This window comes from Aquarana catesbeiana, linkage group LG03 (assembly GCF_042186555.1).
Source record: "Aquarana catesbeiana isolate 2022-GZ linkage group LG03, ASM4218655v1, whole genome shotgun sequence".
Classification (NCBI taxonomy): domain Eukaryota; kingdom Metazoa; phylum Chordata; class Amphibia; order Anura; family Ranidae; genus Aquarana; species Aquarana catesbeiana.
The window spans coordinates 652,297,306-652,318,316 of NC_133326.1; the positions used below are offsets into that span (position 1 = coordinate 652,297,306).

Below are 21,011 nucleotides of genomic sequence, written 5' to 3' on the forward strand. Positions count from 1 at the left end.
TTTATTTTTTCACTATTTCACTATTTTTTCACTGTAAAAAACTATTTGGATCACTTTTATTCCTATTACAAGGAATGTAAACATCCCAAAACCGAGTGCAGCTAAACAAGCAAGTATGTAAGGTTGTTTCCAACCTAGAAGATGGCCGCGGGTGACAGGGGGGAGGAGTCACGTTTGACGTCACCCGCGGCCATCTTCTAGGTTGGAAACAACCTTACATGCTTGCTTGTTTAGCTGCACTCGGTTTTGGAGTGCAATTTATGTGAGTACATTTCCCATTTTTTTATTTGTCGAATAAAATATTATATACAGAGAGCACTAGTTTGTCCCCTTCCTCTCTTTTATTATTGATTATTGGGAGACATCTAATGGCTTCCCCTATTTTATTATTTTTACTGTTCATGTGAAGGGTTATTATGAATTTAACTAAGTGTCAGCTTGCAACCTAGGTCATTTGTGGTTTTATTTTTTCTGCGCTGAATATTGTATATTTTTAGATTAGGTGGAAATCAGCAGTGCAAATCACACTGATCTGCGGCTTTGGAATCGCCCATTTTCAAAGCCGCATCAGATTGAACCAGAGCTTTACTATATCTGGTGCACTCAGCATCCAGTGCAGCTGTGCATAGTAACCAATCAGCTTGTTCAATGAAGCATTGACATTAAAACCTGGAAACTGATTGGTTACTATGCACAGCTACACCAGATTCTGTGTGCAGCAGTTTAACCACTCTAGCCCCGGAAGGACTTACCCCCCTACCCCCCTTCCTGACCAGAGCATTTTTTGCGAAAGGCACTGCGCCGTTTTAACTGACAATTGCGCGGCCGTGCGACGTTGCACCCGAACATAATTGACGTCCTTTTTTTCCCACAAATAGAGATTTCTTTTGGTGGTATTTGATCACCTCTGCGGTTTTTACTTTTTGCGCTATAAACAAAAAAAGAGTGACAATTTTGAACAAAAAGCAATATTTTTTACTTTTTGCTATAATAAAATACCCCCCAAAAATATATATAAAAACACATTTTTTCCTCAGTTTAGGCCGATATGTATTCTTCCACATATTTATTGTAAAAAAATCTCAATAAGAGTATATTGATTGGTTTGCGCAAAAGTTATAGCGTCTACAAAATAGTGGATAGATTTATGGCATTTTTATTATTAAATTATTTTTTTAACTAGTAATGGCGGCGATCTGCGATTTTCATTGGGACCGCGACATTATGGCGGACAGATCGGACACTTTTGACACTATTTTGGGACCATTGGCATTTATACAGTGATACACTGTACTACAAATAGCCACTGATTACTGTATAAATGACACTGGCAGGGAAGGGGTTAAACACTAGGGGGAGATCAAGGAGTTAAGTGTGTTCCCTAGGTGTGTTCTAACTGTAGGGGGGATGGGCTCACTACAACATGACAGAGATCACTGCTCCCGGTGACAGGGAACAGTAGATCTCTGTCATGTTGCTAAGCAAAACAGCGAAATGCCTTGTTTACATAGGCATCTCCCCGTTCTGCCTCTCCTCGCCGCAATTGCAGGCCACTGGCGAACATTGAGTTTGCTGGACCCGCGGGCACGCTCCCGCAGCACGCGGTGGGCGCGCACCTACTAGGCAGCAAACTCAAAGGGACATACAGGTACGCCCTTTTGCCTGCCCGTGCCATTCTGCCAGCGTAAATCGGCGTGCGGCGGTTGGCAAGTGGTTAAGGCACCAGTCACGCTTGTGCGACTTGTCATGTGACTTTGGACATGACCTGTCGCAGCCCATTCTTTTCAATGGCATACATTCAGATCAGTGCGACTAAGTGATATTGACGTCCTGTTTTTTTTTTGTTGTTTAAAAATAACAAACATGTTATACTTATCTGCTCTGTGTAAGGCCCGGTTCACACTGGTGCGATGCGAGAACCCTGCAAATCCACTGCGGGTTCCCACATCGCACCGACTCGCATGGCAGTTCACACTGCCATATGCGAATCGCTGGGGAGTGTCAATACATTGTTAACGACACCCCCAGTTCAGCTTGCATATCGCACTGCGAACTGACAGTTCGGACACGAATCGGATTGCACAGGTGTGAACAGCCATGCGATCCGATTCCGGTCTGAACAAAAAAAAGGGTCCTGTGCGTGTTTGGACCAAATGCGGTGCGATATCAGCCATACTATCTGTATGGCTGAAATCGCATCACATGTGATGTGAACAGCAGTGCGCTGTGAATCACATGCGATGTCTGGCATAGCACCAGTGTGAACCGGGCCTAATGGTTTTTCACAAAGCAGCCCAGATCCTCCTCTTCTTGGGTCCCCTGCCTGCGCTCCTGGCCCCTCCCTCCTATCGAGTGCCCCCCAGAGCAAGCAACTTACTATGGGGGCACCCGAGCCGCTCCCCTGCCCTGTGTGTCCATTCAGACATGGAGCTGCAGCTTGACACCGCCCCCTCTCTCTCCTCATTGGCTCACTGACTCTGATTGACAGCAGCAGGAGCCAATCAGCACTCCCAGCACTGTGACTGTGATCAGGAGTAGGTAGGACTGGCTCCCAATCACATGATCGCTGTGTCAGGCAATCACAGTGATAAAGGGAGGCCAGTCAACACCACGCAAAGAGATGACATCACTCCGATCTTAAAGGGCCAGCGGAAAGGAGTTATTATCAAACACTCAAACATGAAAACACGTGCACAAAAAATCTCCAAAATCACATGCAAACACTCAGGTGAGAATCCAGGCTGAAACAGCTCTGGGCCTCTTAGCCATCATGGGTTTTGGTTGCCTGAGCCACCCTCGCCATGTGACTACAGTTCTCTACCTACCAGTCAGCAACAATATATATTCTTTAAAAGGGTTAGTTCACCTTTTCCATAAAGTACACCATGCAGTCAAGGGGCCCCAGGGTTTTCATAATCTGTATGCAGCTTTGAAATATTGTGCTGGGGTTAAATAGTTATACCTGTAGGCCATTTGGGTCACCCCTAAGGCCTGTCTGAGTAGCTCCTTGTAGCACCCTCTAGTGTGTGCTAGTTAGTAGTGTAGGTTTGTAGATTAGGTCTGTTATTGTACGAAACTTCTAGAAAGTTGTAAAAACTTTTAGAGCTATTAGGTGGAGGTTAGGAGGAACTGTTTGTAATATTTATGAGGGCCTGAGCCAATCCCCAGTAAAAGGGCTGGCAGGGGGTAGGTTTACCTCACAAATAGGCATGAACCATGCCAGCAAGGGCAGTCGGGTGGAAGATGGAGATAAAGTGCTGTAGAGACTGTCAGTGGCCCTCTGGGGTACCCCCTAGTCTAGGGTGACCAGACATCCCCGGTTTCTGGGGACAGTCCCCGGATTGAGGACACTGTCCCCGGACCAAGTCTGTCCCCAGTTTTGTCCCCGGATTGGATTTGAACAGGGGCTGGGGCAATTTCAAAGACAGCCCGTGCAGAATAAAAAGAAAAAATCTGAATTGCACCCCCCTCCTCTGCTGCTCCTACTAGCTTATGGGGGTTTATTTTTTCCATTATCTGTGTCCCTTTCTGATGATCATGTGCTGGTCGGAGCGGAGGGACTATTTCTTCAGTTTCGGGCGCATGCCCACTCAGCTCCGCTCGCATGTTCTTCTGCCTTGGCTCAAGTCCCAGCCAGCCGCCTGCCTGCTTATCTCCTTGCCTTCCCTGGTGGAGTGACCTTCTTCCACTCCCCACCCAGTAGTAGCCGGGGCCCGAAGAGTAAAGTCCCATACACACTATCAGATTTTCTGCTGATTTTTGTCTTCAGATTTACCAAAACCATGTAGTGCAAGGGCCTACCTGATTGCATACAAATTGAAACTCCTAAGGTTTGACCTCATATTATATGGTTTTGGTAAATGTGAAGGAAAAAATCAGCAGAAAATCTGATAGTGTGTATGGGGCTTTAGACTTGACAGGCTGTGAGGCGGGTGGCGGCGGCGGAGACAGGCAAAGAGTCGTCGATTGCTGCCATTACTAGTAAAAAAAAAAAAAAAAATATGTCCCCGGATTTCATTTTAAAAATCTGGTCACCTTAGGCTAAATACAAATGCATGCCACACTTTTCAGATATTTATTTGTAAAAAATTGTTAAAACCATTTATCATTTTCCTTTCATATCACATTTATATGCCACTTTGTGTTGGTCTATCACATAAAATCCCAATAAAATACATTTACATTTTTGGTTGTAACATGACAAAATTTGGAAAATTTCAAGGGGTATGAATACTTTTTCAAGGAACTGTATATTATGTTTTTTTATTTGCTTTTTATTTCTCACAAATTTGGAGATATCCTTTAAGGCTTGACATCGTAAGAGGAAGGGGATTTTGTTTTGCACCTTATCTGCATTTATAAATTGCTGAAGCATGATGTCAGTGTACTGAAAGGTACCTTTAAGGCTGGAAGAACAGAGGATGTCTGGGTGCTGTCACATGTTTTTTTCTTTTCTTAAAATCAACTTTTTTCTTTTGTTCTTCATAATACAGGCATACCCAAGGGCGGACTGAGCACTCCGGCACTGCCCGAGGGCCCCATGCCCTATGGGGCCCCATCAGGGTTGCCAGCCTCAATAAAACCAGGGACAGTATGTAAAAATCTGTGTTTTTTTTAAATCCCAAGATTATAGCTGCCCCGCCTCTCCAGTACCTTTTCAGTGTGTGTGTGTATTCTGTGTGTGTATATTGTGTGTCTGTGTGTGTATATTGTGTGTCTGTGTGTGTATATTGTGTGTCTGTGTGTGTATACTGTGTGGCCCCATAATCTATTGCCTGGGAGCCCAATAATCTCCTATTGCCTGGGGGCCCCATAATCTCCTATTGCCCGGGGGCCCCATAATCTTCTCCTATTGCCCGGGGGCCCCTTAATCTCCTATTGCCCGGGGGCCCCATGAGTTGTCAGTCCGCCCCTGGGCATACACCACTTTTAAGTACACAATGGGGTTTATTTACTAAAGCTAGAAAGTGCAAAATCAAGCTCACTTCTGCAGAGAAACCAATTAGCTTCTAACCCCAGCTTGTTCAATAAAGCTTTGGTAATAAAACCTGGAAGCTCATTTGTTTCTGTGCAGAAGTGAGACTGATTTGCACTTCCCAGTTTTAGTAAATAAACCCCATTGTGTACTTAAAAGTGGGGTATGACTGTATTTACTTTTATTTGTCTTGCACTCTTGATGTAAGAAGGGCAGCTTCCTTACCTTATTTCCATTTTGGATTTTTTCCCTTACCTTACACCCTTGATCATCAAGCAGCATTACGTTCCTCCAAAATAAGCAAACGCAAACATATTTTTTTTATTAATAATTATCTTTTTTATTTTATTTTTATACATTTTATTATTCAGTGCTCTCAGCTCAATGGATTTTCAAACCAGCTTATAAAAAATGCACATTATTCTTTTTTTGTGATTTGTGTTTTTTTAAACAATGTTTCAACCCCCTTTCTTCTTTCTTTAAATAAATTATCACCTTTTCCTCCAATGCCGAGTAAACCCCTTTTCCTTGGTGAAGAAGGGCTTTAACAAAAATTAAAAAAAAAAAAAAAGAAAAAAAAAAAGAAACTTTGTTTGCTTAGGCTCTGAACAAACATAAATATGCACATATTTATACCCACACAAATAAAGAATAAATACTTCGAAATAAGTTAAAACAACAGTTCAAAAGATCTCGCCAGGTGTTTTTTTTTTTTAAAGATTTTTGTTCGCTTTTTTTCTTTACATAAATGTCCATTTTTTTTTTTACCTCTGTTGACTCTTTTATGTTTAATTTGAGAGATCCTACAACATCCTACTAAACACAGTCAAATAAACCACACATAACCTAGTAACAAATAACTAACTAAAATTTGGGGATTTTTTTGGTAAGAGATGTTGCTCTCCACCTTATCCCGACTACGTTATTTTATTTATTAGAAAATAAACACAAAAAGCAATTAAATAATATTAAAACACATCCACTGGGGCGTTAACCTAAAAATAAACGAAAAAACGATTTAGAGAACAGACGCTAACTTAACTAATGAACAACCAAATTTTTCTTCTAGCTATTATTTTGCTACACAATGATTCGATGCCAAGCTAGTTCAACTTATATATTATGAATATTTGCTATAAATTAAGGCTGCAGTCCCACTTTCATTTTTTTTATTATTAGTATGTGTATCAAGTGTACTTTAACATTTGTTTATTATAGAGAAGAGCCGGCTCAAGGCTGTCTGGTAGGGAAACTGAAACTATGGCTATAGGTGACTTGGCAAAAACCAACTTTTTAAAATATTTATTTAGCCTCTTAAAAAAATGGCCATGAACAGAGTCATTTTGCCAAAAAAAAAAAAAAAAAACCTTTGTGCTATAGTCCTTTGCCAGAAATAGTGCTTTCCTTTTTGTCCAACAGATAAAAAAATATTTGTTCTAACAAAAAAAGGACTAGAGATGTAGAGTGATATAAATCTAAGATTTAATATGTACCAGGAACACATTTGACTTCTCTTTCAAGAAAACCCTATAATATTTGAAAACTGCCTTTCTCCAAAAGTAATTGATTGCTAACGACATACCAGGAGCCGGTCCACTTATTTATCTCAGGGATTTGTTTCCTAAATCTTAAATCCCAAATTAAAATGGTATTTTTTTTAACATACTTTTCTCATTTTTAGAGAAAAATAAAAATCTTAAAAATATATATATATTTTCTCTGTCAGAATGCAGAAAATGTAGATTTGTCCTGAATAAGTGGGGCTGTAGCTATAATTTTCATCTGCTCTAATTTTTTTAACCCAAACCTGGCACAATATTCACTATTAATATTTAATAAAAATACACAAAAATTTGGATTCCCCTTTATGAGTGGGGGTGTGTGAATGATTTTAATTACCAAACCAGGGGCCAATGTGTAAAATATATAAAGTCTCAGAATGAAAAGGCTTTTAACAAGTCCCAAAACTTAGGAATCCCTTAACAAATAAATATTTTATTCAAATATTATTACTTGGGGGTAATTACTTATAAAGATAATATATAATATGTTCAAAACATGAATTATGTACATATATAGCAACATGATGCATATTTATGTCTTTATATATATATTTTTTTTTTTTTTTTTTTAGGGAGTTATTTTTTGCTGGTTCATTTTAATTCCTTAATGGAATTGACAGTCACAGAAAGGAATTTAAAAAAAAAGATTAAATCCGATTGTGACTTGAGCACTATTTTGTGCGTGCATATTTGTCAACGGACTCTTGTGTTTTGGGACAAGTGTGAAAGGCTTAAAATGTTCACGGGATTTTTTTTTCCTTTTTTATAAAAATAGATATTTTTTTTTCTCTCTTGTTTCTGCGCCCGTCTCATTTCTTCGTTTATTACTCTTTAGAAGGAAGGATGTTGAGTGGTAAAAACATGGAGTAGAGATAGAGGCAGTGAAACGGTGCAAAGCCTTGTGGCAGAGGGAAACCAAATTAGTTCATGGCCAAAGTGAGAGAGGCACTCTTAACCATAGAGTTTTCAAGCTCTAAACCTCCCATACCAGCCACAGAGCTCTAAGTATCTGTTTTCCTCGGAAGTGCTCAGTTTACACATCTCAGTACCTTCTAACTATGCTTAAGATTCTAAGCATCTGCCCAGCCATTCATTTCTGATTCCTTTTTGGTTTTGAACCTTCTAAAACTGATTTAATAATCTCTTGTGTTCATATTTGTCAGACAAAATCTACTCAGACCTGCACATACTTACTTATTTGAAACCCAGTGGCATCGAAATCCCAACAAGAACAACAGAAGTGCCATTTTTAGCTCTAGCATCGCCATACTAAAAATCGATTGCACCAGAACTTGAGATGCTTGGGTTAACATTTTTTAACCAGCTTTAGAATTAGCATATTGCTTAGCCCTTCCTTTATTCTAAAGCCCTTCAGTTATTGGGCTTGTTTCCCCAGGTGTCCAACCTTAATGGTGGTAAAAAGTATAAAGTTCCACTGATTTTTGCCTTCTCTCTCCCTTTTTCATGCCCCCTCTCTTGCACCTCTTCCTCCATTTCTATCTCTTGCTCCCTCCACTCAATGTGCTCCCTTTCATGCTTTGTGCTGTTTACTGGTCTTGAATGACACTTGCAAGACCCTATCTCCAAGTCGGTATCCATTCAGGCTGGCAATGGCCATGGCTGCTTCATCGTAGTTTGTCATGGTGACAAATCCAAAGCCTTTGCACTTGTTGGTGGTAAAGTCCCGAATTACTTTCACGTTTGTCACTGCTCCGAATGGCCCAAACAGTTGCCACAGGACACTCTCATCGGCCTCTGGGGAGAGGTTGTAGACGAAGATACACCAGCCCGCGGAAGTGGGACCAGTCAAGCTGACTCCAGCAAGGTTGGTAACACTGTCAATGGTGATAGGAGAGAACCTGGGAAGGAAAGAGAGCGGACTACATTGGGTGTAAGGAATAGGTCTATGACAGACGGAAGGAGGAGTGATGATCTGAGGAGAAAGACATTAAAGATGTAGAAAAGCTCCACATGAAAGATTGAAGGAGGAAGTACATATACAGAAGGTGATCAGAATTGCACTACAACTAAGTGAAATCTATGTACTAAAAAAGGGCATATACCAAACAGGCAAGTAGATTAATGAAAGAAGGTTTGAGCAATAGAAGTCAGCAGATGTTTTCTGAACTAAATGGACCAAAACATGATGACTAATGTAAAGAAAAATGAATTCAAGTAGTACATAATGGAGAAACAAAAAGAACAGAAATCAGAAAAGCTTGAAATAAAATGATCTAGTCATGAAATTAAAAACTAGGAAAAAAGGGAAAAAAAATGACCCTTTGGTCGGGAACATTGGCCTACCAAGTGGAAGACAACATGTTGATTTACTGAAACGTGATGATGGCAAACAATGGAACAGAAGAAAAAAACAATGCTACAACTATGAGATGAAACCAAAGTGTCAAGTAACCAATGCACCAATCTAGTGCCCAACAAGGCCTTTTTCAACCATCAAATATTGCTGATGAATCCTAGATTCTCCTAAATTCTACAATAATTTGATATCTTGACAGCACAAGAGAAAACTGGAGAATGTCTAATGAAATTGCGTGTTATGGGAAAACTTGTAAAGTAGAAAGCAGAAGAGGAAACTGCAACTACTGAAATGATCATGGTACAGTAATAATTGCAGGAGACATACAAAAGATCTACAGCTACAGAAGTGAAAACAAAATACCATACACGCAACAATGAACAAAGTTAACTGAAATTTACAGGTAGTTGGATCTACTGTATAAATTCCCCACCCAAAAAAATGATTAGAAAAGATATGATGATTAACGTTGTTTGCCAATTTTAAACTTTTTGCATAGCAGGCTTTGAGGGGCTGCCATGGACAACCTCTGCACTTTGTACCGTTTGAGAATTCATCATTTTGTCTACCATTCTCTATCGACAGGGGAGATATCAATTCACTAGGAGATGGCTGTGGGAAGTTGCACTGTTGTTTTTTTATCTGTTCTAGTTGGAAGTACAGTTTAAGTTTTGTTTACTTACTATACGAATCATTTATGCCCCTTTCACAGGTGCAGACCGATCGTTTCATCAGTTCAGTCTCTTTTTTCAAAGAAAAAAACGTATGAAGTTTACATCAATTTTTCATCCGTTTTTACATCAGCGTTTTATATCAGCCAGCTAGAATCCTTAAAGCATTTAACCCAAAAAAAAAAAATTGTAGATTCTTGTCCCTTAAAGCAGATTACACAGCACAGCGCTTGTGTTATGTAATCTGCCCCCTCTAAACTGTAAAAAAAAACCCCTAAACCTACCACTTCCTGTATGCCCTCTCTAAACAGACCACAATAACCAGGGCAGCTCCGCGCTGATCACCGTGGTCAAAGTGCCTCCCTCTGTGATAGGCTGCCTGCTTTCTGCTCTCCTCTCCCTTTACATCCGTTTTTTTCGTCCAATCCGTTTTTTAATGGAAGAAAAATAGAGCTTTGTTCCGTTCCAAAAAATAGATGTTGATGGAAGCAGATGTAAACGGATGTAAATGGATGATCATCCATTTACATCCGTTTTTCCATTGAGATGCATTGATGTCTGTTTTTTTATCTGTCAACGGAAGGATAAAAAATGCATAAACAGTCCGCATGTGTAAAAGGGGCCTTATTGTACTGAGCTACTATACTAATCATTTATTGCATTGAAAAATAAGCATAACAAAGTAAATCTCAATCAGAGAGGAGCACAGAAGAGGCTTTTCTGACCAATAAAGATAATCATTGTGCTGTCTGCCCTTATGCCAAAGATTCTCTTTAAAAATATAAAATGCAATACAGGTTCACTTATATTGCCAAAATTCAGATGTTCTGTTTTACTTAAATTTATTGAACATGAACTTCCTTTATAATGCTTATGTGTGGAAGAACTGCAAGTTCAAGGTTTCTTTAAGAGATACAGGCATCCTGTTTGATGTTTCTACAAGGAGCAGACACATCTTGTTTGATGTTTCTGCAAGGAACAGGCACATCTTGTTTGATGTTTCTGCAGTAAATATTCACTTCCTGTTTGATGTTTCTGCAGGATATAATTACTTCCTGTTTAATGGTTCTGCAGGGACTATGGACTTCCTGTTTGATGTTTCTGTAGGGAATAGGCACTACCTGTTTGAATTTTCTAAATGGAATAGGCACTACCTGATTAAAATTTTTGTAGGAATTACAAACTTTCTGTTTGAAGTTTCTGTAGGAAATAACCACTTCCTGATTGATGTTTCTGTAGGCAATAGGCACTTCCTGTTTGATGTTTCTTCAGGAAATGGGCACTTCCCGTTTGATGTTTCTGCAGGGATAAGGCGCTTTCTATTTGAGGTTTCTGCAGAAAATGGGCACTTCCAGTTTGATGTTTCTGCAGGGAATAGGCACTTCCTGTTTGATGTTTCTGCAGGGAATAGGCACTTCCTGTTTGATGTTTCTGCAGGGAATTGGTGCTTAGTTTTGAGGTTTCTGCAGGAAATGGGCACTTCCCGTTTGATGTTTCTGTAAGGAATTGGCACTTCCTGTTTGAAGTTTCTGCAGGAAATGGGCACTTACTGTTTTATGTTTCTGCAGGGAATAGGCACTTCCTGTTTGATGTTTCTGCAGGAAATAGGCACCTTCTGCTTCATGCTTCTGCAGGGTACATCTACATTCAGGGTACAGGGTACATCTCTACATCCTGTTTGATGTAGAGAATAGGGGCTTCCTGACTGATGATACTGTAGGAAATAGGGGCTTCTTGTTTAATACTTTTCTAGGGACTAGGACCTTTACACCCAAGGCTTCTCTAGGGTATATGGACTTCATGCTGAAAACTTGTCTGTTTTAGTATCACCACTTAGTAATGCAATCTGTGCATCTCCATTGTGTTTCACTATCATTACAAAATGTCTGACTCTCCACATAAACAACATGGTAACCACACCTAGCAAAATCTGACATATACTGTTTCACAATCAAGACACATTGCTGCCATCAGGTAAGAAGGACAATAGGTTTATTTAGTCAAAGCGTAAACTGCGTATACACCGAAAACAAAGAGAACATATCATAAACCACCAATCTACCAATAATCAATGGTGAGGTTATAAATACAACAATCTCAAAAGGACAATCCAGGAACAAATGTTCAATAATAGTTCAGTCTGCGATAGGCAGGGAATAGGGAGGCCCGTCACCAGCACCCGACAATACAGCCGCTTACCCCATGTGGTGGACCCTTATCAAAACATCAGCATATTTAAAGTAAACTCAGGTAAGAAGGAAACCCAACAATTTTCATACACTTAGTGGCAGCAGACTGGATAGTGGATGCAGCAAACCTGGATTTGACTCTCCTTATTCAGAAATTACCCTCCAGCGGTAATCATCAAATACATCCTCTCCCCACCAGAAAGATGGCCCCTGTGTCCCAGCATGCAGTAGCGTCACGTTGCAACTGCATGCTGGGACACAACAGCCATCTTTCTGGTGGGGAGAGGCTGTATACATACAAACAGAGCTTGCTTTTGTTTGTCAGCAATGTGAGTGCAATTTCAATCGTTTTTATCTGAATATATACTGTTATGATGTACTGCCCAATGAGGTTTATCTCCTATTGTCTGCATGGGATGACATATATTTGATGATTACCGCTGGAGAGTAATTTCTGAACAAGGAGAGTCAAATCCAGGTTTGCCGCATAAACTATCTGTTCTGCTGCCACTAAGTGTATGGAGATTGCTGGGCTTCCTTCTTACCTGAGTTTACTTTACATAAGCTGACGTGACCTTTGTGATTAGGGTCCACCACATGGGGTAAGCGGCTGTATTGTCGGGTGCTGGTGACGGGTCTCCCTATTCCCTGCCTATCGCAGATTGAACTATTATTGAATATTTGTTCCTGGATTGTCCTTTTGGGATTTAAAGCGATGCACACTTACCATACATATCTTATTATTGACTTCCTTCAATATTGTGCTGGCTGCTGATATCTTACTGAACCAACTGATACTAAAGATCTTTAGCGCAACATATTTTTATTATTTTTTATAAATACAACAACACACCACGACTTGATTAATAACATGGTTCACAAATTCGCTGCCCCCTGTCAACCAGCCAATTAGAATCACCTGCAGACTTTAGTATTGGCCGTTGTCATTCAGTGTAATTAGTTGCTCTAAGGCAGTGGTCTCCAACTGCGGCCCAGGGGCCAGATGCGGCCCTTTGCTTACTTTTATCTGACCCTTGGGATGCTATTTTATTCACTGACACCAATGAACGGCACATTTCCTCCCAATGATGGGGCACAGTTCCTCTCAATGACAACAACAATGTGACCCAATGAAACCAATGACGGGGCACAATTCCTACCAATGACACCAATGATGGGGCACATTTCCTACCAATGACACCAAAAATGGGGCCCAATTAAACCAATGATGGGGCACAATTCCTACCAATGACACCAGTGATGGGGGATTGTATACTCCCACTGGCAATGGGAAATTTTGTACTCCCGATGGCCACAGTCCGGCCCTCCTAAAGTCTGAAGGACAGTAAACCGGACCTCTGTTTATAGAGTTCATAGAGCTTCAAAGTCATGAACATGGCAAACAATAAAGCTTAAGGAGAACTCCATACAAAGCACAAAATACAGTAATGACTGGATAAAGAGAAATGCTATTGACATTGTTTCCTACATATGAAGAATAATGAATGTTCCATTGGGGTATTCTTGGACTATGGCAAGAAACCCATTTCTAAAGCAGTCCTGCTAAACTCTCCTGAGTGAGAAAAAACAGGCCTAACATGACAGCCCTCTCCCCCATCCTGAGCAAACAGTCCTCTTCTCCTTCCTTGTCTTCATCGTGTGAAGCTTGGGCCCCTTATGCGCTGTCCAGTCCTGTCTCTTGAGATTTACTTGACTGGACTTGAGGGGGTACGTACCAATGTTTTGTTGCTATGTACCTCCTTTCTTTGGCACAGAAAACCAAAAGAAGAAAAGGAAAAAAAACCCCAAAAAGAAGTGATGCACATAAGTGAGATCTAGTTCCTGCATCAGAACACTGACAACATGAATACCAAAGAGCCAACGATGTCCCGGAAAAAATAGCTGCCCCTTATAACAACGAAAACTGCAGCCTGGGAGTTTCGTCAGCAGGATGAAGACAAGGTTGCTTTAAAATGAATGGTAAAAAATGCTACTCCTAAATGGTTAGTTTACCTTACCAATAAACCACCTATGCAGGTAAGGGACAACAACAACAACAATCCCAGCTATTACTGCTCACCCCCACCATTACATGAGAGAGCTCTGAAACCCCCCACAAACGCATGGTCCGCTATCCTCTCTCACAGCATCTCTGAGCTCAGAGATACTGCAACAGGGGAGAAAAGCGTGTGAAGGGGTTTGAATCGGCTGGGAGTGTCTTAGCAACACCCTACCAACAAGCCAGGATGGGATGATGCCATCTCTGGGAATTTGTCAGCCAGGATTCGGGAGGTACATAAGTGGGCTACACCTATAGTAAGGGGATTATTTAACTTTGGTCAAAGCTGCACAGTTTGTTTTTATCTATAGACACCCCTTACCTGCATAGGCAGTTTTTTTGGTAAAGGCGAATCCTTTAAAGTTAAATAGACAGCTCACAAGAGATGATACACAAATTCAGTCCATCAAAAACCACAAATAAGCAGACCAAAACATAAAACAGGTATCATATACCACTAGAAAGGTAGAAGAGTGGATAGCGATCTGGCAGAGGATGCAGATGAACTGTTGAGCACATTGGAGCTTACAATTGATTAGGACAGGGCTTGACAAATTTGCTTGGAATCTAGGAGCCAGCTAAAAAAGTTAGGAGCCAGGTTTTTTTTTTTTTTTTTTTAAACGACCGACAATGGTTAATTTTTATATTGAAAATAAATAAAATCTTAAATTTACACAGAGACGACTAGAACGAATGTGACTGCTTTTATTTCCTGCCATGCAGGGACACAAGACCGCCATATCCCCGCTAAGGGTCCAATCAGGTCCGCCTGAAAAACTGACAGGCGAACCTGATCAGACAGCCCGTGTGAAAGGGGCCAAGCAGGGAGATGACAAATAATAAATTCATTTTAATTAACCACTTCCTTCCCGCAGGACGACTATATACGTCCTGTCTTTGAAGAGAAATACCGTTGTTATGGTAGCAGCTAGCTACCATAACCCCAGTATCTTCTTCAAGAGCCGGCGGTTCTCTTTCAGATAAAAGTGGTCTCTGTAGTAGATTCGCAGCGAGATCACTTTTATCGGCGGCAGGCATTTTTTTTTTTTCTTTTTTAATGCATTTTAGTGTAAATATGAGATCTGAGGTCTTTTTGACCCCAGATCTCATATTTAAGAGGTCCTGTCATGCTTTTTTTCTATTACAAGTGATTTTTACATTCCTTGTAATAGGAATAAAAGTGACCTTTCTTTTTTTTCTAAAAGAACAGTGAAAAAATAAACGTTAAAATGAAAAAATAATAATAAAAAAAAAAAAAAATTAAATGTGCCCCATCCCTTGTAATAGAAATAAAATTGACACTTTTTTTTTTTTTTTTAAACAGTGTAAAAATAAAAAATAAAAAGTAAAATATATAAGAGAAAAAATAATTTTTTTTAAACGCGCCCCGTCCCGCCGAGCTCGCATGCAGAAGCGAACGCATATGCGAGTAGCGCCCGCATATGAAAGCGGTGTTCAAACCACACATGTGAGGTATCGCCACGATCGTTAGAGCGAGAGCAATAATTCTAGCCCTAGCCCTCCTCTGTAACTCAAAACATGCAACCTGTAGAATTTTTTAAACGTCGCCTATGGAGATTTTAAAGGGTAAAAGTTTGTCGCCATTCCACGAGCGGATGAAATTTTGAAGCGTGACATGTTGGGAATCAATTTACTCGGCGTAACATTATCTTTCACAATATAAAAAAAATTGGGCTAACTTTACTGTTTTCTTATTTTTTAATTAAAAAAAGTATTTTTTCCCAAAAAAGTGCGCTTGTAAGTCCGCTGCGCAAATACGGTGTGACAGAAAGTATTGCAATGACCGCCATTTTATTCTCTAGGGTGTTAGAATAAAAAATATATATAATGTTTTGGGGTTCTAAGTAAAGGGAAGGAGATGAGCAGGCAGTGAAAACAGGTAGGGAAAGCTCCATTAGCATTGGTGGATGTCTTGTCATACCAACGGCCACCACCAGAGGGCACCCGATTGCAGAAGGAACCATAGGACTGCAGTAGGCCGCAAAGCCGGGGCCTCAATTACCGGCGCGGCCCAACGCGATCGCGCCGGGAGGGGGGGGGGGGGTGTCGAACGGACACAGGATACCCCAGCTGTGCCGCCCCAGGCGCCAGGTCGCTAATTCTAGTCGCAAATGCGACCTGGCGCCCGGGGTTTGTCGAGCCCTGCCCTAGTGTTTAACCCCTTCCCTGCCAGTGTCATTTATACAGTAATCAGTGGCTATTTGTAGTACAGTGTATCACTGTATAAATGCCAATGGTCCCAAAATAGTGTCAAAAGTGTCCGATCTGTCCGCCATAATGTCGCGGTCCCAATGAAAATCGCAGATCGTCGCCATTACTAGTTAAAAAAATAATTAATAATAAAAATGCCATAAATCTATCCACTATTTTGTAGACGCTATAACTTTTGCGCAAACCAATCAATATACTCTTATTGAGATTTTTTTACAATAAATATGTGGAAGAATACATATCGGCCTAAACTGAGGAAAAAACGTGTTTTTATATATATTTTTTGGGGGTATTTTAATATAGCAAAAAGTAAAAAATATTGCTTTTTGTTCAAAATTGTCACTCTTTTTTTGTTTATAGCGCAAAAAGTAAAAACCGCAGAGGTGATCAAATACCACCAAAAGAAATCTCTATTTGTGGGAAAAAAAGGAAAAAAAAAAAGGAAAAAAAATCTCTATTTGTGGGGGCCAATCACAGCCTGCTGTTCCTGACATGCTCCCCCCATCACCAATCACAGCCTACCTTTCCTGACACCAGTGGCGGTTGGTGGTACTTTTTTTTTTTTTTTTTTTTAGGGGGGGGGGGGGCAAACAATCCTATTCTTTTATTCTGCCACCAAATATCTTATACAGCCCACTTCCTGTTTCTAGCCTTGGCTTATGACATCATGCACAGCTTTCTCTCTCTGGAGAGTTTGCCAGGAAGGGGGGGGGGGGATCATAAGAGGGCCAATGAGAGCTGCAGAGCTGGAGGTGTGCCTCTGTGTAAATCCAGGCAGCAGCTTCAGCTGCCCACAGTTAAAATGGTTGCAGCCAGACTCCGTGGAGGGAGGATTCTGCAGGGTATTTGGCAAGTACAGTATATATAAAATAATATGCAAAGTGGTTGGAGGGAAGCTTCAGAATGGCAAAGATGTTTTAATTACAAATTATTATGTGAGCAGACTGCAATTCCTCTTTAATGACAAAGCAAAAAGAATATAGGCAGCGGTGGGATTTGAACCCACGACTCCGCAGAGACTGGAGCTCTTTCTCCAGTGCCTTAGACCGCTATGGAATTTGAACCCATGACGCCGCAGAGACTGGAGCTCTTACTCCAGCGCCTTAGACCGCTCAGCCACGCTACCTTCTGATTAACAACCTCTCTATAATGCTACTTCTTGTTCACAATAATTCACTTCTCATTTCAGTTTCTATTAGTGAATTCCATGGATTTACATCGCTCCCATGTTATCCTCACATGCCCGCCACCATCAGTGATCCGCCTTCCCGGGGATGCTATTCAAAATCTCTACTGCTATTGGCCGCACGCCCTGTCTATTCTGGCCTAATAATTCCCTTATTGGTCGCTCTCGCCACCTGCTGTCGTACTCTCACTGTCAATTGGCTAGCAGACGACGTTTTTCCGCCCTTACTTAGCGTAGCCCCGCCCACCACCTAGGCGACCTTGCTTTCCCTGGCTGTGTAAACTCCGCCCACCACGCAGACTCCAAATCCCTGATGTGGATTAGAGTAAGCTCCGCCCACCAGGCAGAGTCCAATGCCTTCGGCGGGTTAGTGTGGCTCCGCCCAACACGCATATACTCCAACGCTTGCATCGGATTAGTGTAGCTCCGCCCAACACTCATACTCAGGGCTGGATTTCCCACAAGGCCACCGAGGCCAGGCCTCGGGGCGGCAGTGGTGCAGGGGCGGCGCCGCTCCTGCGGCGACTTCTCAGCCGCCCCTCACACTAACATAGTAGCATGCAGTGCACCCAGGCGCCAGAGAGGTGGGGGCGCTGAAGCGCCAGAGTGCTCCTCTGCCTCCTCCTCCTCTCTGTGTCCAGACTGAGGCGCAGGTCACCGCCACCGCTGCTGTTTTTTCAAGGCTCAAGCCCGTCCCCCCTCCCTCCTCCTGTCAGAGAAGGAGAGCAGCCGCCGGAGATTGGAGCAGCTTGTCTCTGTGCTGTGCGGTGGGGCGGTCCGTCCATGCCTGACGTTTTCTCCTGTCTCCATCTGTTCTCCACCCGGGCGGCGCGGCTGCACACTGTCCTCTCCTCTCGAGCTGCCGCCCGGGTGTTTTTATGTACACTAATGGAGTGGGTTGTCTCTACTAATAGAGGGGGGTTGTCCCGGGGGTCTGTACTAATGATGGGGGGGTTGTCCTAGGGGTCGTACCTATCTGGTGAGTAGTTTGTAGTAGGGGAATTGTCACAGCGGTAAATTTTTCAGGGCTGAGTGGAACAGACAAATCTATCAGAGAAAGAGCTATAATTGTTTTTATTTGCAAAAAACATGGCGGGCATCACTGTGCATTATGGACAGCAGTCACTTGTTATGGGGAAGAAATAACTATGGCCTCATTTTGGAAATTACAGGATATAACTCACTAATTTTTAGAAAATCATTTTTTAATTTTTTGTAATTTTTTTTTTTTTTTGTTGCAATATCTTGGGCACTGTATTTTGATATATAATTTTGTATACCTGCACGTTTGTGCTCCTATGTTATTCTTACAAAAACGAAAGCCTATTTCCAACAGAATATCCTGGCTCTATGTTTGCACCCATCTTTGCTGCAAACAAGCTGTTCCTGGCTAACACAGGAGGCCAGTTCTGCATTGAGCTGATATTCCAGAGCACAGCAAGAGAGCAAGAAGCTTTAGGCAGAATTTCTGGAAACAGGATTAATCTTCCGATTAAGTAACACCTCATATTGATATTTTTTCAGAGGTTGCTCAGACAAGTATGAATGATATATCTTTTAGTGAAGGTGCAATTATACTTTTAAGGGTTGTGCTGCAATACTAGATTTCACCAACAGGTGGAGCTGCAGTCAGCTCTCTGTCTGAAGAAACACCAGAGCCATAGGGCAGTTTGATGTTCTGACACCCCATTGAAGGGTTTCAAGTTACCTCCCTAAATTCATTCTATAGCACAACAATCTATTAACTATGAACTAGAGCTGCTTAAAACCATGGCATTGAATAAGCCTTATGTACTTTGTTATGTACGACACAACAGCCAAAACAGAAAAATTATTAAAGAACTCTATGAGGAAAAGGGCAGAAAATCTTTATTGAAGGCGGTGTCAATCATCAGACAACCTTACCTTATAAGAACTTTGGGATAACCATGGACTACTGACAATGTCCAATCTGGCAAGAGCAGAACACAATAGGAGTGTATATAGGTACTCTTTGGACAGCATCTTTAGTTGAAGGATAAGGCCAGCCATATATGAGTCAAAAACTGAACATTCTGTTGAAAAACTAAAATGGCGCATACGATTAAGCCGTCATATTTTTTGTTTTTCTAAACAAAATCCAGCATGCTGGATCAGGCATTTTTTTTGACTGCGGGACAAAATCACGTGTCGCAGCTGGCACACTAATTCATAATGCGAAAAACGAAGGACCAAGAGGCTGCTGCAAAGTCAGCTGAGCACATATGCACAGACACTTGTAAAATATGAGTGTGTGTCCAAAAACGAATGGATGGTGTGATCATCTGATCTCTTTCTGATGTCTCTGGTCAGCTTTAGAAACAGTGGTTGACAGGGTCAGATGGGTAACCTACTGTCAACGATCTACTGTGCATATTTATATCTATATAAAAGGGATGGTTGCAGGTTTCTTTAAAAGGGAAGTTTGGAATTTAAAAAAAAAAAAAATGACCACTGATCAATCAGTTCTCCCCCCTCCAATCTGAGCAGAGAGCCGTGACTGTCAGTCAGCAGCTCTCTGCTCTTCTCTCCAGGGCTCACTGGAGTATTGGGCTGTGGAAGGGGTAGGAGGGGATGGCTCAGGCTCTCAGCAGATTGCTGAGCCAGGTGTCGGTCCAGGCATCTGGGTGAATCCCGACCATATGGTCAGGATCTTTTCCAAGCATGGACCGGCTGAGTGATGTCAGCCAACAGTGGGCTTTAGCCCGCTGTCGACTGAAAATGGTTCACAGAAGTGCAGAACAAACTACATTCCTGTGATCTATAGGAAAAGTATGTCCAAAAAAGCTTTGGCCATATTTCTCCTTTAACCCATTGTTTTTCCAATCAAAAGCTAGTTATTATTGCCAGAAAATTGGCTGGATGGTCATACATTGGTCAATACTAGAAAATGATTTGACCACTTGCAGTACTCTCCACGACAACTGAGCCGTTTAGGGATTATCTTCTAGGAGTATGAATAAGTATCTAGAGGTTCACACCAATGTATAAAGGGCCCTGACCTCAAACTTACTGAAAACTTTACCTACCTTGTTCATACCAGAGGAAATATGGGAAGTGTCAATTAACTTACCAATATGTTTTTGGATGGACATACACAAGGGGAACCTGCAAACTCTATGCAGATAGTGTCCCAGGTGTGATTTAAACCCAGAACCCAGGGCTGCAAGGCAACGATGCTAACAATAGAAGTTTACTTTCACTGTGCATGAGTGAATTGAGACCCCCAGTTGAGTATCAGTCCTGATAATCATGTAGAATCGTATTGCCTCACACCATTCTTGGTTAGAGATCAGCCCTAAACCCAACTGCACATAGGTAGAACTCACCAAGAACAAAAGGTGGATGTAGATCTACCCATTCATCTTAAGACTGCCCCACCTCTTGGATCTACCAAGATGGCTCTCCCCCATCTTGACCAAAATTGCAAATCAGGGCATGTGTGATAAGTGAACTATTTCCTTTTTCTGTGGAGAAACAAGAAAGTTACAGAAATTCTCCAATGGGCTGGAAAATCTTTGTGTGCAAATTAAATGGAAACCCTAATACTAACAAGTACTCATCACCCTTTGCAAGTTAACACCTTACCTATAGGAAGACAATGTAGTCTGAAAGTGGAAACTCCATTGTTACCCTCAATAAAAGGACACAAATGTGACACAGAACATAAAAAAAAAAAATCCAAAAATATCTCAGAGCAGCTGAAAGGATAGCAAATAATTACAGCCATGAGTCTACGGAGAAGAACTGAAGATTAACATATGGAGTCAGAGATACCCAAGCTAATTAAAGTAATACATGT

The 21,011-nt window shown here is 41.4% G+C and overlaps 1 protein-coding gene and 1 non-coding gene across 7 annotated transcripts in view; both read right to left on the minus strand.

The window, feature by feature from the left end:
- Positions 1-5,393: 5,393 nt before the first annotated feature.
- Positions 5,394-21,011, minus strand: part of ELAVL3 (ELAV like RNA binding protein 3) — an 89,998-nt gene continuing 74,380 nt past the window's right edge. For 4 of the 6 annotated variants that reach the window (XM_073622673.1, XM_073622676.1, XM_073622675.1 and 1 more), the window contains one exon: positions 5,394-8,417. In XM_073622673.1, the coding sequence (XP_073478774.1) occupies positions 8,069-8,417 (349 nt within the window). In that variant the 3' untranslated portion in view covers positions 5,394-8,068. The remainder of the gene's footprint in view (positions 8,418-21,011) is intronic. The other 2 variants (XM_073622674.1, XM_073622678.1) reach the window with 1 other exon arrangement.
- TRNAL-AAG (transfer RNA leucine (anticodon AAG)) lies at positions 16,987-17,131 on the minus strand. Its single transcript has 2 exons — positions 17,094-17,131; positions 16,987-17,030 (listed from the first exon to the last, which is right to left on the minus strand). It is a non-coding gene; the product is annotated as a tRNA-Leu (tRNA).